The sequence below is a fragment of the Myotis daubentonii genome, chromosome 15 (genome assembly GCF_963259705.1).
Source record: "Myotis daubentonii chromosome 15, mMyoDau2.1, whole genome shotgun sequence".
Taxonomy (NCBI): domain Eukaryota; kingdom Metazoa; phylum Chordata; class Mammalia; order Chiroptera; family Vespertilionidae; genus Myotis; species Myotis daubentonii.
The window spans coordinates 33,281,313-33,301,960 of NC_081854.1; the positions used below are offsets into that span (position 1 = coordinate 33,281,313).

General features: G+C 51.8%; 1 protein-coding gene across 1 annotated transcript; it reads left to right on the forward strand.

Moving 5' to 3' along the window:
* The first annotated feature begins 4,524 nt into the window (after positions 1-4,524).
* KCNG4 (potassium voltage-gated channel modifier subfamily G member 4) lies at positions 4,525-19,799 on the forward strand. The gene is made up of 3 exons (XM_059667200.1): positions 4,525-4,721; positions 5,844-6,606; positions 16,545-19,799. Coding segments are annotated over exons 1-3 (1,536 nt in total). The 5' UTR covers positions 4,525-4,719; the 3' UTR covers positions 17,316-19,799.
* The last annotated feature ends 849 nt before the right edge of the window (positions 19,800-20,648 follow it).

The following is a 20,648-nucleotide window of genomic DNA, read 5'->3' on the forward strand; positions in this document are numbered from 1 at the left end:
AGCAATCCTATGTGTGGGTCCCCAAACCCCAAATCTAATTTCATTTATCTAAATGCGGCCCAGTCATTAGAGGTTTTTTTTTTAAAAAGCTCCCAGGGTGATGCTAGAAAGTTCCAGGGTCGAGAACTACAGCTTTAATCACCAGTGGCTCTCCCAGGCCAGTGTAAAGTCCACAGTTCTTAGCAAGGTAGAGAAGCCCATCATTTTTTATTCCCATCTGCATCTCTGCTCCTTGCTTCACGTACCCACTACTCACACACCAGGGTTTACCCAGGGTCCTGCCTTGGGGAGCGTTGCCCTGGCCTCCGTAGTGTGCAGTAATATATGCAGGTGCCTGGCACAGGCTTGCAAGAGCCAATCATTAGCATCTCTTCCCTGCTCATCATTCAGGGATGTTATGTTGTTAGCACAAAACTGGTTGTGGTAGGAGTATTTACACCACAGTAATTGGCAAACACTGTAATCAGGACGTTTTTCTTCCCCAGAAAGCCAACTGTTGTCATTTAACAGCACACCATCACTTACTGCCTCCTCTACTCACTCACGGCACCCTGGGACCTACTCCAGCTCTTCTCATCTCTGTTACCAGGGGACTTGAGCTCCTATAATAATAAATGACAGTGATGATGAAAATAGTAATTTATTTTATTTTATTTTTTAAAATAGTAACTTCTAATTGAGCCTTCACCAGGTGCCAGGCACTGACATCAGTGCTTTCCATGCAGTAACTCATTTACCCCTTACAATAAAGACTATCATTACCCCCATTGTTCCTAAGACAAACGGAGGAAGGGTGACTTGCCCAAGGTCACACACAGCCAGTGAGCAACAGCCACAGCCAGTGGATGCGCAATAAATGTTTGCTGGATGCGTGGACGGATCCCAACTTCTAGAAGCAGGTGTTTGGAGGTCTTCTCAGCAAATTGCAAGCATCTCTGATGGTTGATTTGTGACCTGCCTGCCCCACACCCAGTCATAACTTGTATTGCTGCCATAATAAATATCACACACTAGCTTAAAACAGCACAAATTTATTATTTTACAGTTCTGGAGACTAAAATGGATCTCACTGGGCTAAAAAAAATGTCCAAATCTTCATCTCTGGGACCTGCAAGTATTACTGACATGGCAAAGGAACTTTGCAGATGTGATTAAATTAAGGATTTTACAATTCAGAGATTATCCTGGGTTATCCAGGGGCTCAATGTAATCACAAGGGTTCTTATAAGAGAGAGGCAAGAGGGCCAGAGAAGGAGGTGAGGACAGAAGCAGAAGTTAGAGTAATGCAGCCACAAGCCAAAGAATGCGAGCGCCCCTAAGAGCTGGAAATGGGTTCTGCCCTAGAGCCTCCGGAAGAGGAATGCAGCCTTTACAACACTTTGCTTTTAGCCCCGTAAGACCCATTTTGGACTCCTGCCCTCCAGAACTGCAATATGATACATGCGTGTGTGTTGTTACAGCAGCCTTCGGAAACGCATACGTGGTCACTGTGGCCCAGTCCTTTATCAGGAATGCGTGGCAAGCAACAGTCCTTCGGAAGAGAGCAAGGCTGGGCTGGGCTGGCTGGCCTGTATCCCGGACTCCCAGGGTGCTGGAAAGGGCCCCAGGCTGGGCTCCTTTCCTGGTTAGATGAGGTCAAGTGCAGACCAAAGGGAGGAACACAAGAAGGCAGTGGCCTTATGCTTACAGGTGACTGGAACTTTACCAAACCCTGTGGAAGGACTCAGTGAATGCTTGGGTCAGGGGCCGATGGGTCTAGACACCAGGTACTACAACTGGGCAAAGTGACAGAGCTAATAGAAGGCACTGGGGCTGGGGAAAGACCACTGGACTGTGAGTCCTGCCTGAGCCTGGCCCTGCCATTGACTGGCCATGAGAGCTCAAACAATTCTTTACCCTCCTCTGGGTCTCAGTTCCTCTGTGAGTTTATCAGGGGCTTAAAACACTTTTTTTAAAAAAAAACAGCAGACTCCTTTCTTCAAACAAAATCTTTCTTGTGTGACTTACATTTGTTATAATGAATATTCATAATAACAGCAAGCAATTAATCGGGACTTGCTTCGTCCCGGACACTCTTCTAAGCACCTTATAAATACAAATTGATTTAAATGGTCAATACTCATAACAAATCAATAGGTACATTCTATCATCTTCATTTCACAAATGAGGGAATTGAGACACAGAAAGGTTAAGAAATTTGCTGAAGGTCACCCAGCCGGGAAGTGGTAAATTCTTGATTTGAGCCCATGCACTCCAGATCCAAAGAGCAGGGGGACAGGTTGGAGGGGATTTAGCCAGAGGGTAAGTCGAGATAAACAATAAAGAGCTGAGAAAGGTGGGAAGACAGAGATGGGTGGGGAACAGCATGAGGGGACTGGGGGACTCTGGAGGCAGGTGTGGGGCAAGGCCAGGGGCAGGCCTGGCCTTGCCCTGTGCCTGCCACCCCAGTGGGGCTGAGGGGACTGGGCACCACCATCTCATGGCTGTGGGCACCGCCTTCTTTGAGGGCATGGCAGTCAATTAGCATATCCCCTCCTTATTGGCTGTGGGTGCCACCATCTTTGCAACAGTGTGAGGGTCAATTAGCATATTCCTTCTTTATCAGATAGGATTGTTGCAGAACCCTCAGGTTTCAAGAAACCTCTGCCCAAGACCACCTCTATTCGATCAGCTTCTCTGATCGTGTGTGGATTTGTCCCCATATCCCAGGTCACAGGATGCCCACTGAGGCCGGCAGCTCCTATTACCCTCTCCGGGAGGCTGTGGAAGGCTCAAGCTCAGAATTTCCTCCAGGATCCTCGCATCAGAACGCAAAGTCTCTTTAAGTGCAGATTCCAACCAGCAAGGTGACCTTGAGCAGGCCTTTTCCCCAGGCCTCCAGACCCTGTCAGCAAAGCAAAGCTAATCATGATAACTTTCCTTTGGAAGCCAAGCGTCTGGGCCTCGGAACCTCTTAAGAAAATTAAGAGGAGCCGATGTACATTGAGCACCTACATGAGAAGATGGTTTTGCAATTTCACCCACCACTTCTTCGGCTGTCCTCACTTGACCAGTGAGAAAACTGAGGGCCAGAAAAGCACAGTGACTGGCCGAGGACACCCAGCAAAGTGGTGCAGAGCCGAGGCTAGGACCCAGACCCTGAAACCATGCCTCTTCCTCCTCACCACGACCACACCAGCCAAACTCACAGAGGGGCCTGCTCTGTGCTTCTGTGGCGACCCTCCCCAAACCCCTCTCATTCTCGTACTTTTTGCAAACAAGAAGATGAGGCTCAGAGGCATTAAGTCACCTGCCCAAAGTCACCCAGCCATTCACATAGGAGCCAGGGATACAGGTGTATGTGATTCCAGGCTCACACCTCTTCCCGGTCCCTCGTACATCCTCCTGAACTCCCAGCGGTGGGAGGCTGGGCTTCTCTGAACCGGTCCCAGACCTGGGCTGGGTCAAAGCCGCAAAAAGTTCCCCCTGCAGCTTCTAGCCGAGCACCTGCCCATCATCGGCCCCCCCTCCCCCTACCCGCCCCCCCAGCCAAGGAGCCTCCAGGTGCCAGGGACAGGTAGCCGCAGATGCCTCGGCCCCAAGTTGTCCTCTGCCCCCTCCGAGTTATGCTCCTCCTTGGAGGGGCGGGAGGACAGCTCTCCTAGCTTTCCAGGCGGTTGGCAGAGCAGCGGCTGCTGCTGCTCCAGCCTGCTGCCTGGCTGATGGAGAGATTATTCTAAGCCCTTCCCATTCTCCACCCCCGCCCCTTGCAGGACCACACTGGCTGTCCGGTGGGACCCGGAGTGCAGAGCCCGCAGCTGAAGCAGGACAGCTGGACCAGCTCCCCCACAGCATGAACCCCTCAGACTTTTACCTCTCCTGGGGAGAGGGGCTTCTGTGTCCTCTTAAAACCCCCACCCCACGCCCCCAGGGTTGTTCTGCAGCTGCTGGAGAGAGAGATGCAGAATGAACGGACTTCGGGTTTCTGGAAGAGACAAGGGAAGAAGGTCGGAAACTAACTCTGCCAGAAACTGCCGTGTTTGGGATTTTCTTTTCTTTCCCTTCATTTCCATCCCGAGCCTGTCTCTTCCCGGGACATCGAGACATGGGCTCCTCTTGCTGGACAGAGAAACAGCTGGGAGCCGGCTCCCTGAGACAGGAGGGTGAGTTAAACTTTGGGGGAAGAAGTTATTGTTTGCTGCAGGGGCGGGCGTTGACGGGACATTGAAACATCCTTGGCCAAAGTGCTGCTCAAGTGACCACCTTTCGCCTGCTCTGGAAGGAGCTCTGTGTGCCGGCTGCTTCGGGGGGCAGTGGATTGCAAAGTTGGGGTTGTGCCGTGAATGCAGACAGTGCAGTTTTGGGGGGTTCTAAAAAGAGCCCCCGGTTGAGAGGCAGAGTCCTGGGTTGGGTTTGGATTCGTCGTGTGACCTTGGGTGAGTCACCTCAGCTCTCTGGGTCCTGGTTTTTGCAACAGGAAAAGGAAAACACTTGGGAAGGGCTCCCCGGGTTTCAGAATGCTCTTCTCTCTGCAGGCTGCCCGTCTTCCTCTGGCCATACGTTGTAAAGGAAGTAATGCATGCAGAGTAACCTCATGTGGTGTGGGGAGCACGTGTGAAGTGCATAGGCTGTGATTCAACTCTTCGCTGCCTGCCGGCATCCAACTGGCTCTGAAATGGAGAGGAACTTTTATTTCCATTCAGCGGCCGAGTGTTTCTCTTGATTGGAGTGCATCTTGGAATGTAAGGCTATAGATGCAATGAGACGCATAGGGAATGGTTGCAGGATGCTGAGAATCACGATGATGGGGGTGATTTTACAAAGGCGTGGGCTAAATCTAAAACTCTGTTCTAAATCAGGTGCCCCACGTAGGTCTGAAGTGGAGAGCGCATTAGGGGCCCCCTCATTTTGCAGATGATAAGACCGAGGCCCAGAGAGGGGAGTCACTGGCTCAAGGTCACACAACAAGAGTAGCTGAGACAAGCACCCAACATACATGGAGGAGCACCATCATGGAGTGGACAGGCCTCCAAATGAGAAGGCAGACGAGAGGGATAAGGTGACATTGTAGAGCTTCTCCTGAGAGTCAGATGCCACCTTAACCGTGGTCACATTCCTTCTCCCATACCCTCTGTGCCTCTGCTTCTTCATATGTAAAATGGAAACATTAATGCTGACCTCATGGCATTGTTGAGATGAGTTCATATAGGGAAGCATGTGCAAGGTGCCTGGCTTGTCAGAAGCATCTAGAACTGTTCTTAATATACACTTCCTGTATATTACCGCATGTAACCCTCATCGTGCCCCCTGAGGTGGGCACTCAAACTCCCCTGGCTGCATGGAGGAAGCCAAGGGCTTAGAGTGGCTGAGTAGTCCACCTGTGGTGGCAGTCCATAAGGGGTCAGAACCTGGCAGTGAACTTGAGAACCTCTTACACACTTCAGCTCTATTTTTACCCACTGTACCTTGCAAGGTTGATACAAGTTTTGTCATGGAATGAACAGTGCTAAGATCAGAGAGGTTAAGGCACCTGCCCGGGACCACACAGCCTATAAGTGGCACAGTTCTGACTTGTCCAGCTCAGGACCCCGCTCCTCAAGTCCCCGTCCGTGTAATGTGTCTTCCAGGGAGATTTTTCTGAGAGATAAATATATGCTTCCCCAGGAAGGGATGGCATTGTCTCCTTTTTTCACTGGAAGATCCCAAGTGAACCCAATAAGCCGGTGTTAGATGGAAGATGAAAAGAATGAAAAATGCAGATACTGTGGCAGGAAAGTAAGCATGAGAAACTGTCTGTAACAACTAGGGCTCTGCCTCCTGACTGATATCTCTCGCTTTTTTGTTCTTGCCCCTCTGGGCGCCAGGACATCTACAGCGATGCCCATCACTTCCAGAGTCAGGGGCCTGCAGCCCCAACACCATCACTCCAGCTCCTGCAGCCCTTTGAGTCAGCTCTTGCCTGGCTCCGTGGAGCCGCCGTCCATCAAGGGCCTTTACTACCGCAGGGCCCGGAAGGTGGGCGCGCTGGACGCCTCCCCGACGGCCGACCTGAAGAAGGAGATCCTGGTGAACGTGGGGGGCAGGAGGTACGTGCTCCCCTGGAGCACGCTGGACGAGTTTCCCCTGAGCCGCCTGAGCAAGCTCAAGTTCTGCCGGAATCAGGAGGAGATCGCGCAGCTCTGCGACGACTACGACGAGGACAACCAGGAGTTCTTCTTCGACAGGAGCCCCAGCGCCTTCGGGATGATCGTGAGCTTCCTGGCGGCCGGCAAGCTGGCCCTCCTGCGGGAGATGTGCGTGCTGTCCTTCCAGGAGGAGCTGACCTACTGGGGCATCGAGGAGGCGCACCTGGAGAAGTGCTGCCTGCGGAAGTTGCTGAAGAAGCTGGAGGAGCTGGCTGAGCTGCGCAGGGAGGAGTCCCTGCAGCGCGAGCAGGAGGCGTGCGGCCCGGCCGTGGACACCTCGCGCTGCGGGCTCTGCATGAACTGGCTGCGGGAGATGGTGGAGAACCCGCAGTCGGGGCTGCCCGGGAAGGTCTTTGCTTGTCTGTCCATCCTCTTCGTGGCCACCACAGCGGTCAGCCTGTGTGTCAGCACCATGCCCGACATGAGGGCCGAGGAGGACAAGGTGAGTGGCTTCTGAGCGGGGTCCGTTTCTCCTTCAGGCACCATGCCCAGGGGCCCACGAGACTTAGGGCTCGCGAAAGCTTTCTAATGTCTCTGAAAATAAGGGGAAAATGAATATTATCATGGACATATTCATTTTTAGGCCGGCGCGGTTGTAAAGGAGAATCTTTAATGTATTTTTTGGAGGAAGAGGCCCACGAAGGCCGAAGTACCTTGGGCCACGAGGTCATGAGGTGGCCCTGCAAAGCCACCCCTGTTCTCACGGCTCCTGACTCTGTGATCACTAGCAAACTGCTTCACTTCTCTCAGCCTCAGTTCCTTCTCCATAAAATGGGTAACATTTCTGTGAAGTTTTACACATTCAAGGCTCTCATGGATTTACTGAGCAGCTATTCTGTGCCATGCACTATGCCAGGCCACACACGCCTGCCTCCTTGAGCCATCATTCAGTGGGCATCCCAACTGCATTTTCAGACGAAGAAACTGAGGCACGGGGCACTTAGCTGGCTCAAAGCTGCAGAGTAAATATGCCAATGGCGGTAGAGATACTCGGCCCTCAGTTTTCCTGCTTCTTACTTCACGCCCGAGCTCTCAGTCATTCTTACTGAGTGGGGAACTGGGAGACGAGCTAACTTTTGTGTCTGCCCCAGGAGGCCAGAGCAAAAAAAATGTTCTTACCTACTCCTGCACTCTCTTTCCAGGAGCTATGGGGATTCCAAGCCCCCCAGGGGGTCAGATGGTCTGAGAAATGAGATAAGAATCTAACATGTTGTTGGGAAGGTATTGGAGAGCTTCAGACTGAGACCTGGGTTGATTCCTAATTTAAAATGTTGCTCCCACCCAGCTCTATACTCCTCCATGGCTCCCCATCACCCTAACTTATAGAGCTTACATGATAGTAGATGGAGGGAGCCCATAAAGGAAACACATACATGGACAGTGCAGCCTATATATGACTCATAACTATTGTTAGTCAGTGTAAGCTCCCTTCCCTTAAAGATATATTCCATGGCAATATGGTAGGATCAGAGAACTTTCCCGATAGAAAGGACTTAGATGGAGAACTAGCCGGTCCCTCACACAGAGTAGGCTCTCAGCAATTATTTGTTTAATAAAATGTATCTTATCCAACTTATACATGTTTAGTCCTAAAGAAAACCAACCAAAACGTTCGACTTTCTAACAGCTCCCCCTCCCCTCAATCGTAGGCATTTTTTTCATTCTTCAGCACAATATCATGTGATTTAAGATCTGCCCGTTCGCAGGAATATTTACACGTGGACACTGCAGTGAGAAAATTAGGACAAGATAACTGGCCTTTGTCCCCCATTCCCAGAGGGTGCCCTTGATCCCAGTAGCTGAGGAGGGGCCCAGGATTTCCACCAGCCTGTTCCTCTTAGGGGGTGCCAGGGGCCAGGATTTAGACAGTGCAGGGGGACAAGGTCTTTTCAAAGCCTGCTGCTTTGAAAATTACCCAGGCTATGAACCCAAGCTGAGTTTAATGGAAACTCAGAAAATCAAATGAGAGGTGGGCGAGAGGCCGTAGAACCAGGCAGCCCCAAGCCCATGCTGAGCGATCAGGCTGCCATTTCTGCTCCCGGTAAGAGGGTGTCACCTTGGGAGCCACCTTTCTGGGTGCTGCCCCAAGAGAGACTGGGAGGTACGGCCCTCAAAATAAGCATGCCTGTTTCCCTGTTTTGATAACAATTCAGAGAGCCGGAACACTGAGGACAGGGCTCTTAGGTTCCTACATTTACATAAAAAGATGATGTTCTCTCCCTGCCACACATTCCTGGTTTTTCATTTTTGCCCCCAAGGATGTCAGTCTGAACGCAGCAATTCAGTGAACCGACTGCCGGTGCTGGCCATGCTGGCAGGCCGCTCCTGGGGACAGGCTGTGCAGGGAGGCACGGGGCCCCAGCGGCCTCCCAGGGGCCGCAGTACCGCCCGCTCAGATGAATGAATGCCACCTGGCTATGACCCACAGAACCGCCCCCCATCAGACTTGAAAAGTATAACGCTGGGCTGGATGGAGAGTTAGAGACACCCGAAAAAAGCAGTCTTCCTTTTCCCTTCTCTTCTAACTTCTCCCAGCAACAGCCCTTAGAGCAGTGGTTCTCAACCTTCTGGCCCTTTAAATACAGTTCCTCATGTTGTGACCCAACCCTAAAATTACTTTCTTTGCTACTTCAGAACTGTAATGTTGCTACTGTTATGAATCGTAATGTAAATATCTGATATGCAGGATGGTCTTAGGCGACCCCTGTGAAAGGGTCGTTCGACCGCCAAAGGGGTCGCGACCCACAGGTTGAGAGCCGCTGCCTTAGAGACAACTGAGCAGTTGGAGTAAAAGGTCTGTGCCCCAAAGTGCAAATGGAGGAGGGAGGAGGCAGTATAGACGGAAAGGACCAAGCCAAGTGCCTCAGCACCTCTGGAAGCATTCAGACCCTGCTGGGTTCCCCGGGAGCTCATCTCTGATGGGATGAAAGAACGATGCTTATTAGTCACCCCTCATGAGGCTGGCGTTCGACAGAACAAACTGAGTCCTTGCGGCAGCTTTGGAAAGTGCATAGGTGGCTGCCCCCATTTTACAGGTGAGGAAACTGAGGCTCAGGGAAGTTTGGTCACTTTCTAAGGTCACAGTATGTGGCAGAGCTGGACTTGCATCACCTCCACTTGGCTCTAAAACCGGCTTCCAACGCTGGGCCGCTCTGCCTGTAGTCCCCAGCCCTCTACCCCACCCCCACCACACCCAGCCCTTGGCAACCACTAATCTGCTTTCTGTCTCCATGGATTTCCCTATTCCAGACATTTCATTTACACAGAATCATGTAATTTGTGGCCTTTTGTCTCTGGCTTCATTCACTTAGCATAACATGTAGCATGTCAGTACCTCACTCCTTTTTGCAGCTGAATAATACTTCACTGCTACGTCACGGTTTGCTTGTCCTTCCATTTGGCGATGAATGCTGCAGCTTCCCAGGTTCTTCCCTCTGCCCATGACCTCTGCAAAGACGGTCAGCTCTGCCATTCACTGAGCGCCCTTCCACGTGGCCTCAGCCCTCGCCGCCGGGCAGTCTGCTGGTCAGAGCACTTTCCCTCCCTCTGGGGGAGCTGAAGGTCACTGTCAGCTGCAGCCGAACACTCGTTCCTCCTCTCTCCACCTCTTTCTTCCTCTTTGCTGTTGCTGAGACATCCCAACAGCTGCAGACAGAGAGGACCTCATCATGCAAAGGAGCCGGGTCTCTGTTGCTAGTCCTGGGTTCACATGCCAGCTCGGCCGTGCCCTGGCTCTGCCCTTGGATGAGTCCCTCTGTTTCCTCACCTATCAGAGTGGCTAACGGTAACACCTACCAGAGGGTGGTGGTGGGATTGGACTATCCTATTTATCTTGTGCTGGCACAGAGCGAACCCCACTGTTTTTGCCCACCGTTTGGGACTCAGGTCACACCCCTTCCACCTGCTCATCTGCTTTGCTCATCAACTTCTCTCCCAGCTCCACGGAGCCCAAAGGGTGGCGGCAAAGTCAGCGGCCAGTTGACTCAAATATCTTCTGTTTCCAGTGCCCGTCGTCATCCTTCATGCAATCGTAGATCTTCCCTGAGGGCCTATCTGTGCTGGGGACACAGTGTGCTGGGGACAAACCTGCTCTCTCCACCTGCCTGGCAGCCTTTGCTCATTTCTCCTCCCACCTTGGATTCCACTCCTGTCCCTGAGGTTTGCTTGGTGCACACACCGGATCGCAGCTGTGCTCAGTGCCCTGGGTCCCAGATCCCAGGTGGGGCTTAGGGTGGGGCCGGGGGGGCTCTGCTTCTCACTGGCCCTCACATCCTGTGCCGTGGCTCAGGCCTCTTGCTAAGGTGCAGGGCTGGGGAAGGAAGCACAGAGATGTTTTAAAAGGCCAGGTGGAACTACTGGGGACCCAGTGAACCTGCAGCAGGCTGCCCAGGGGCACAGGTGGGGGAAATCACAGGCAGAAGGAGGGAGGGAGGGAGGCCTGAGCTGCTGGTGGAGCTGTGGGACCAGCACTGAGCTGAAGAGGAGTGCGAAGTGGCCAAATCTGGCCACGTTCCCAAGGGCAGCTGCGAGACTGCTGCAGCGTCAGCGAGGGCCGGTTCTAGAGGTTCCTTCTGGGAGGGATTCTGGGCCCAGTTCGTGACCTTGGAGCCTCCCCATCACCCTCTGTCTCTCACAGCGATGCCTGCCAGTTCCATTGGGAATACGGCCAGTGCCCTCCTCCTGTGGGTGCAGCTCGACTTTGGGGCTGCAATGCCTACCTCCCGCCTTTTAATAAAAAGCCTCACGCTGGAGCCCGCTTCTCCTCCCCAGCTCCATAACAGCTGCTGCTCTCTGTCTTCTCCCCGTTGAGTGTCTCCGTTTCCTGGACGGGGCCCACCTTTCCTGAGTCTGTAGTTCACGCTGCTGCTCCTGCCTAGTCATGCTCTCCCCTCGGTGCCCAGTCCCCAGTCCCCATCTGCTTAGCTCCACGCACTCCCAGAGCCCCTTTCCAGGGCTGGGGAGTGGGGGGAGCTGGGAGGAGGGAATACAGGGGATGGGGAGGACCTGGGGAGGGGGGTTTGGGCTCCAGGCAAAGGGAGAGTAAGAAGAGTGTTCTGGAAGGCTTGTAAAGGAGGCAAGAGATGGCAAAGAGGAAGGGGGAAGCCAGGGAGAGGAATGAATCAGCACAGCCCGGCCCGGGAAAGTGTCCGAGGAATCAGCCCAGACTTGAGGCCCGGGGGCCAGAGGCAAAAGGGGGGCGGTGATCATGGGCAGGAGGGAGGGAGGTCTGAGCTGTGGATGGAGCTGTGGGACCAGCACTGAGCTAAAGAGGAGGTGGGAACTGCCTGAATCAGGCCATGCTCCCCAGGGGAGCTGGCAGGCATCGCCGTGAGAGGCAGAGGGCGAGGGGAAAGCTACAAGGTCAAGAATTCAGCTGAGTCCCTCCCAGATGGAACTTCTAGAACCGGCCCTCACTGATCCTGTGGCAGTCTGCTGGGCAGCCTGCCCAGATGGGCCTCAGGGACAGTGGCTTTGCCCTCAGAAAGCCCTGCCCACCCTCTGACCCCGGAGTCCCTCAGCGCAGTTCGGCTCTGGAGCCAAGAAATCAGGGCAAGGCCGAGGGACCCCTGCCTACTGCCTCCTCACCCAGGACTGACCCTGGTTTCTTTTTTATTAAGTTAAATTCACATCCTATAATAGTCATCCCTTTCAAGTGCAATCAGTGGGTTTTAGTATACAGTTGTGCAATCATCACCACTATCTCATTTCAGGACATTTTCATCATCCCAAAAGGGAACTCTGCAGGCAACCAGCTATTCCCTGCCTTCCCCCCCCCCCCCCCCCCCGGCAACCACGAACATACTTTCTGTCGCCATGGATTTGCCTTTTCTGGACATTTCCTATGAATAGAACCATACAACCAATATCTGGCCTTTTGTGTCTGGCTTCTTACACTGAGCATGAGGGTTTCAAGGTTCCTCCAGGTTAAAGCATGATCAGCACTTCGTCCTTTTTTATGGCTGAATAATATTCCGTTGCATGAATTACACCAAATGTTGTTTATTCATTCTTTTGTTGATGGGCCTTTAGGTTGTTTCCACTTTGGGGTTGTTATGAATAATGCTGCTACGGATGTTCAGGTACAAGTTTCGGTGTGGATGCCTCTTTTCAATTCCTCCCAGTTTATACCTAGGAGTGGAATGGCTGGCCAGATAGCAAATGCGTGCTTAACCTTTTGAGGAACCGCCAGTCTGTTTTCCACAGCAGCCGTACCATTTTACATTCCCACCAGCAAGGTTTGGAGTTCTAATTTCTCCATCCTCCCCAATACTTGTTATATTTTGTCTTTAGAATCCTAGCCATCCTACCGAGTGTGGAGTGGTAAGTGTCTCATTGCAGTTTTGATTTCTGACCCAGTTTGGGGTTTTTAAAACTTTTCATGATGGGAAATTTTAGGCATTTGCAAAGTAAACAGAATAATATAATGCACCCAAGTATCCATAACTCAGCTTCCACAATTGTCCACATCTGCCATTCTTTTTTTTTTTTTAAAAATGTTTTTATTAATTTCAGAGAGAGGAAGGGAAAGGGAAAGAGAGAAACATCAACGATGAGAGAGAATCGTTGATTGGCTGCCTCTGCACGCCCCCTACTGGGGACCATGCCTGCAACCTGGGCATATGCCCTGGCTGGGAATCTAACTGACCTCCTGGTTCATAAGTTGATGTTCAACCACTGAGCCACACTGACCAGCAACACATCTCCACTCTTGTTCTCTTTCTCTCTATCCCCTCCCTACTTCCAGTTGCTTACTATCATTTATGTTATTATTTTACAGTTTTATTAGTAAAATGTATATGCATTAAAAAGCACAATGTATTTAGCTGTACAGCTTAACAATTGAATGGCCCCATCACCCCCCGAAAATTCTCTCATGTTCCTTCACAGTCAATCGCTACCCACCCAGAGGCAGCTACTGTTTGGGTGCTGTTGCCCACCCTAGATGAGTTTTGCCCGTCCTTGAACTTCACATAAATGGAGACATACATCTGGCTTGTCTTGCCCTGCATCCTGTCTGTGGATTCGCCCCCGTGGTTGCATCGCTCACACCTCCAGCCCTCTCAGGCTGACTCACGTTCTCCTTCAGAGCTCACCTCACTCCTGCTGGTGGCAAGACCCCCCAAGAGGGTGACCAGCCATTTTGGTTTGCCCAGGACTGAGGGGGTTCTGGTGACCTGGGACTTTCCGCGCTCAAATCCAGAAAGTTCTGGGCAATCCAGGATGAGTTGTTCGCCTCACCTCCGAAAGACAACCAGAGCCCTGGCCGGTGTGGCTCAGTTGGTTGGGTGTCGTCCCATACACTGAAAGGTTGCCAGTTCCATTCCTGGTCAGGGCATATGCCTGGGTTTCGGGCTCAATCCCCGGAGGCAGCCGATTGATGTTTTGCTCTCACATCGACGTTTCTCTCTCTCTCCCTCTCCCTCCCTCCCTTTCTAAAAACCAATTAAATATTTATTGTAAAAATAAAAACCACAATGGAAAAACTTCCTCAGAAAGAAAAAGTAACTTTTTTTTCCTTTCTGTCTATTTTTTCTTCAAATATTGACCAGCCTGGGAATAATTTCCTGAGCTGGAGCCCCACAAATCCCTGCTGCCCCTCCGCTGGCTGCTAACTGGGCGTTTCTCTGGGACCAGGGCTGGGAGGTTGGTTTAAGGATGCGGAGCAGAGCGCAATGCAGGGGGTGACTGGGCAGAGCAAGCGCTTGCTGCAGTGCGGGAGGTGGCCAGCACGGCAGGGCCAGGCCGCAGGGAGGAAGTGGCTGGTGCGTGCCCTGAATAGCCAAACGCCAGCACCAGGGGCAGAGAGAGGACCCACGGAGCCTTCTCAGAGTCACCTTCCTGAGCTTTGGGTCACTGGCCTGGAACATTTAGTTATTGCCAGCTGCCGCGGGCTCTTAAGCCAGAAGGAAAAATCCCAGACTGTCAGCGACGGAAGAGGCCTTGTAGGGAGAATCTGGCCCAGAGTCCGAAAAACATCCAGGTGCCTCTGAGTCAACAGCGGGTTTTGCCCAAATTCAGATTCCTGGACCCCAACCCAGGGTTTTGCTTTGGTGATGGGGCCCTAAGAACCTGCATTTGTAACAAGCACCCGGGGGGATTCTGATGCAGGGCGTTCTAATTCAGCTTTCATAAATACTGATTCTGTTCCAACCTCTTCATTGGAAACTGGAGCACAGAGAGGGGCAGTGACTGCTGTTTGGTCACACAGCAAATTTGTAGCAGGATTGATGAATCAGGATCCTCAACTCCTGTGCCCTCCAGGATCCTAAAGAAATTGGGCAGTCATGGCAAAGACCTCCCAATATGTTTGAGAATGTCCTCAGGTTCCCGCAGAATCCAGCAACAGGAGGAGGATATGGTTACCTTCAACTGACCAGGCAGGCTATGTCCGCGCCCAGTCACTCATCTCACAAAGATAGTATCGTGTGTCTGCAGGTGCCACGGCCTGCTACCTGCTTTACACGCATCGTTTCCATTCATCACAACTTCGGGGCGGAGAACTGCAAGTCCAGAGGGGCTAAATGACACGCCGGAGTAAGCGGAAGGGAGGGATTTGAACCTGGTCACAGACCCTCTGGATCCCACACCCTCAACAGCATTCCCACCACCTCCCACCCCTTCAGTAGACCAGACACAAGTCAAGAGAAAGTTGCCGAGCCTTGGACAGGCAGACGAAGATCAGAACAAACCAGCCTGTTTTTCTTTCTCCAGCGGCCAGACATAAAGGACATTTCAATTTAGTATTCCTGTGGGCCCAGGCACTGGAAATAATTTCTTTTTCCACTTCAGAGCTTTTTAATCCAAAGAAAACTGTGGTTGTCAACATTTTGCTTTTCATTCAGGCAGCTGGCTTTGTCATTCACTTACTCATCCATCAGAAATATATATAATTTAGAGTCAGGTTCTCAACTCTGGCTTCACATTAGGATCGTCTGTGGGGCTACTGGAAAATTCTACTGCTCAGGCTCGAACCTAGACCAATTACAGAATCTCTGAGGTCCCAGCCCAGACGTCAGGATTCTTTCCAAAGCTCCCCAGGTATTCTGCTCTGCAGCCCAGGTTAGGAACCACTGCGCGGGACCAAATTTAATGTGCATACAAATCACTTCGGGGCCTTGTTAAAATGCAGATTCTGACTCCTCAGGGGTGGAGACGGGCCCAAGATTCTGGGTTTCTAACGAGCTCCCAGGGGAGGGGATGTTTCTGGTTGGAGGACCACACTTTGAGTAGCAGAGGGGCCAGTGGGACTCTGTTAGAAGCCAAAGGTAGGGAGTGTGATTGGCACAACACTGAATCCACAACAGCCCCCACCTAGCTGGGATCTTGTGTGAACAGTTGCAATCCATGTCACCAGGGCCGTTCTAGGGCCGTGGGAGCCCTCTCTGCCCCATAGCCCCAACCCCCCAGAAACAACATCTGCTTCCCTAGTACTTTACCCCACCCAGAGACCAGCTCAGGGCCTGGCACAAGGTGAACCCTTTAGACATTATTGTTGGATGAATGAATGAGGGATGGCAGGCAAAGGAGTTACAAAATAGAGTGTAGGGGCTGAGAGACAATCTACCATGTAAGTGAGTCATTTCCCTGCTCAGAACCATATCCTGGGCCATAAAATGAGGTTGTGCTGCCTGCTCACAGCATCACTGTGGGGCTTAAGTGACAGCATTGTGCACATGCCTGGTGCATAAGAGGGGCTTATACAAGGAAAGGTGAAAGTTGGCTGCTGTAACAAAGAGGCCCCAAGATAGAATGGCTTTAAACAAAATAGAAGTTGATTTCGCTCACAGAGAGGGATCAAGGTGAGTGGGCAGCTCTCATTCGGAGACCCAGATTTTTTTTGCCAGCCCTGGTGCTCCATCCTCCCTGGGGCATTGGTCCAATCTACTGGTTCCAAGCTGGGTTGCAGGGCCAAATGGGTTGTCCTGGCTCACAGGCAGAAAGCGTGTGCAGGAATTCACACCAACATCTTAAGTTCAAGAACCAGAGGTGGCATGCCTCAGTTGCAGGCTCCTCCCCGGCCCAGGCCCTGATCAGGCTCGTTTAGGAGGTAACCAATCGGTGTGTTTCTCTCACATTGATATTTCTCTCTGTCTTTCCCTCTCTCTTCCACTCTCTCTAAAAAGCAGTGGAAAACCTTTGGGTGAGAATTAACAACAACAACGAAGAATAAAGAGAGAGTATGTAGTACATATAGACTACATAGAGTATATTTAATATATAGAGTCTATACGTGGAATCGATATCTATATCAATATTCCATATACCTCTATGGCTATTGCTGTCCATATAGACATATGGCGTCGCCCTTCGGCATGGTCACTTCCCCCATTTCCCGTGCTGTTGCCGCGCGCTCTACCCTGCGTTCTGTCGCCTCTCCAGGGCGAGTGCTCTCAGAAGTGCTACTACATCTTCATCGTGGAGACCATCTGCGTGGCGTGGTTTTCCCTGGAGTTCTGCCTGCGCTTTGTCCAGGCCCGCAACAAGTGCCGGTTCTTCCAAGGGCCCTTGAACATCATCGACATCCTGGCCCTCTCGCCCTACTACGTGTCCCTGGTGGTGTCCGAGGAGCCCCAGGAGGACGACGAGCGGCCCGGCGGGAGCTTCTACCTGGAGAAGGTGGGGCTGCTGCTGCGCGTGCTGCGGGCGCTGCGCATCCTCTACGTGATGCGCCTGGCGCGCCACTCGCTGGGGCTGCAGACGCTGGGCCTCACCGTGCGCCGCTGCACGCGCGAGTTCGGCCTGCTCCTCCTCTTCCTCTGCGTGGCCATCACCCTCTTCTCCCCTCTGGTCTACGTGGCCGAGAACGAGTCCGGGCGGGTCCTGGAGTTCACCAGCATCCCGGCCTCCTACTGGTGGGCCATCATCTCCATGACGACGGTGGGCTACGGAGACATGGTCCCGCGCAGCGTGCCGGGCCAGGTGGTGGCCCTCAGCAGCATCCTGAGTGGGATCCTCATCATGGCCTTCCCAGCCACGTCCATCTTCCACACCTTCTCGCACTCCTACTTGGAGCTCAAGAAGGAGCAAGAGCAGCTCCAGGCCCGCCTCCGCCACCTGCAAAATGCCGCCACAGCCAGTGAGCGCGAGCTCCTGAGTGATGTGGACGACCTGATCCTGGAGGGACCCAACACCCCCATCAAATACATTTAGCTCAAAACCCCCATGAACAGGCCAGGACCTCAATCCAGGGCTTCCTTCTTTGGGCCTCGGCTGACATGGGCTGGAGAACAGCAGCCATCGACCATATGGTGGTACGTTTCCGGAGCTCGGGGGCAGCTCCTGAAGCTAAGAGGGGCTCAAGGCCAAAATTGGGGTGGTTGTGATTCCTGAGCCTCCTGGCCACCACAATCCAGGCTGACCTTATCCAGGTTTCTTGTCTTTTCTCCTCTCCCTGCCCCTCCCTCAGCACACCTAGTGTTGCTAGGGTAAGTCAGTCTCCATTCTCATTTCCTTCCCAGCAGTCTCCAGCATCCCACGCTGGGGTCCAGACTCCTGTGAACTGAGCCTACAGAGTCCCGTCCATCCATCCCCAAAGACCCTCTTTCCTGGCCACCCCAGCGCCAGGAACTGGAGTGGAGGGCCCAGTCACTGCAAACAGTTCTTCTGCTCACGGCTACCAATGGTTTCCTGGTGTAGCCACCTTCCCCCAGCTCTGGAAGCTCTTATCCAAGAGGACAGACTGGCCTTTCTGCGTTCTCTGTGTTAAATGGCACCGTGGCTGCAGCCTGCCATACTTCCTGGGTTGCCTGGGACCTGGGCAGGAGTCCCACTTGCCAGCACAGCAGGACCTCCTTGGCCAACTGGACTTCTGGTGGGACATTCTCCAACTATCCAGTCCTTGGCCTTGAAGGCGAACTCTTGTGGGGCTCTGCATTGTCCCTTGAGAGGTCTGTTCCTGCTGCTGGTTCCTCCAGCACTGTGGGGGCCTAGGCTTTCCACCCTCCGCGAAGCCACCAGGGACACGGCGTGGAAACAAGGGCAGCCTTAGGATCTGCCCCTCACCGCCCCCTGGGCCAAGCCCTTGATGCCAGAGGACAGGCATCCTCAGCTTATATTTAAATGTATCTATTTATTTATCCATTCATTCACTAACAAATTTGGCCCTTTACATGCAGTTAGGAGGCAGATGTAGGACCAAGTCATTCGAGATAAAAGCAGTGCACGCTGAGTGAGACCAGAGAGGAAAGAGCAATGAATTCTGAGCATTGGGCTCACAGAGGTTCTTCACAGAGACACAGGAAGGGTTGAGTTTGGGGGGATGTTTGGGAGACAAAGCTGGGAAGGTGGGGTGGGCTGTGGGTGCTGTGCAGGGGATTTGGAAGTTTGGGTAAATGTAAAGGAGATGTTGGAAATGCTGGAAGAAGAAGTGATGTGAGTGGACTGCAGGAGTGAGTGATGATGATTGGATGGGATGTGGGAAAACCAGTTTGGAACAGAGAACAATTGAGTAATTCGGGTGAGATGAGAGGGCCCACCTCCTGTGAGTTATTCATGGTACACGGTGATGAAAATCCTGGCATCTCGTCTATTGTTTCCCAGCAAAGCACACCTGGGAGAGATCTCAATGGCACCTCCGATGAGCGACTTGGCTACTTCTCGCTCCAGCTCTGCCTATCACTGGGACTGGCTTCCACCAGGCATCTCCATTTTCCTCTGTGCCACGTACCAGGCATTTTTTTTTTTCATACCAGGTATTTTAACAAAAATGTGCAGGGACTGAAAGAAAAATAGGTGAGCTCATCACCAACATTATGAGGTTCTATAGTTTCTTAGGCCACACCCAGTGGACATAATTTACTAAATCAGAAGTGGAAAATTAGAATCAATTGCTCATATGTGAGGCTTAATTAAATGGTCTGTTTTTTCTCCCAGTAATGTTCTGGGGGCTAGTCTAGCCTCGTGGAGCAGACTTTCCTTCATGCTGATTGGATGTCGTAGGGATGACAAGCGAGTTGCTAGGCAGTTTCTTTACCCCTATTGGCTGGAAGGAGTCTTGTGATTCCCAGAAGGGCTTGTTTTATCTGAGGCCAATGGGTGTGACTGTAACCAAAGGGAGAAATTTGCCAGCTGTAGGCAAAGAGCAGATGGCCTTTACTTCAAGCCATTTTCATGTTGCATTGATACATCTCTAAGACATAACTTTAAAATGTTTTTTCAACATCTCTCTGGCCAGAGTTGAGCCTAAAGAGTGACTTGGGAATGGATGGGTTAATTCTTCAATGCAATGCAAGAGAGGCTCTACCCACTGACTCTATTTTGACGGCCTTTAGGACTTGAGAAATTGGTAACTGGAAGGCCTGTCAGAAGACATTCTGAGCAGAGAGTTTCCATGAGAGGATCCGTGAACCTCTGGAGATTATGCATTTCAAAGTGCACAGCTTTGAAATAGGGTCCATTGATTTAGTCAGATCCTCAAAGGAATCCATGATCCCACGAAAAGAATAAAAATGTTCTTAAGTAGATCACCTCTTGCATTTTAAGATGGAGAGACAAAGGCTCAGAGAGAAAAAGCCACCTGCCCAAGGCCACTTAGCCAGTTCATTTAGTTAGGCCCATGGTCGGCAAACTGCGGCTCGCGAGCCACATGTGGCTCTTTGGCCCCTTGAGTGTGGCTCTTCCACAAAATACCGACTTCTGTGCATGGGCCACAAAGTTTCAATCGCACTGTATGTGCGTGCCCGCATGTGGTATTTTGTGGAAGAGCCACACTCAAGGGGCCAAAGAGCCACATGTGGCTCGCGAGCCGCAGTTTGCCGACCACTGAATTAGGCCAAGTCTCCTGGTTCCCAGCGGGACACTCTTTGTAGTATATCATGCTGCAACTCTGAGGCTCCTATGACACCGTACCCAAACCCTCAAAGAAAATAGTCAAGACAAGATTATAACAACACTCTGCCATGCTTTCCTGAGCAGAATAGATAGGGTTGTCTTGGGATATCTTGGGTACCACCTCTCACCCTTCCTTCATTGTATAATGGTGGATCTGGAAATTGATCCCATGAAAAGGGTGGATGAGATGATGGTTAAATGCCCTCTCAGCATGGACAGTCTACGATTCTGGGAAGTACAGTTCATTGCAACATTTTATACCATGGAGGGGCAGGTAAGAACAAGGAGAAAGGTTCGGAAAAACAGACCATGGCCACTGACTATCCATAAAATTGCTCCCTTAGCAAAAATCAGTGAGTCGTTGAACTTTAAATAGCTCGCTGACATCTCTGTAAAACAGCTGCCTGCCATGTTGCTACCCACCCCACCTGAGCCCCTCACCCCACCCTGACCCCATGCCCCTCAGCACCAGGCTGCATGGCTGTTCCTGCTTCAGCTGCCTGCCCTTCTCACCATTAAACTCCCTGCCTCCTCATCCTCGTATTGAAATGCTAATAATGGGCACCACTTATTGAATGATATTTAGGCACCAGGCAAGTGATTTTTAAAAAATATTTTTATTGCTTTCAGAGAGGAAGGGAGAGGGAGAGAGGG

What these genes read in the sequence shown, in the direction of transcription:
- KCNG4 (XM_059667200.1), top strand. An exon ending in TGAGGGCCGAGGAGGACAAG is followed by an intron (nt 6,607 to 16,544) that starts GTGAGTGGCTTC and finishes TCGCCTCTCCAG; the next exon opens with GGCGAGTGCTCTCAGAAGTG.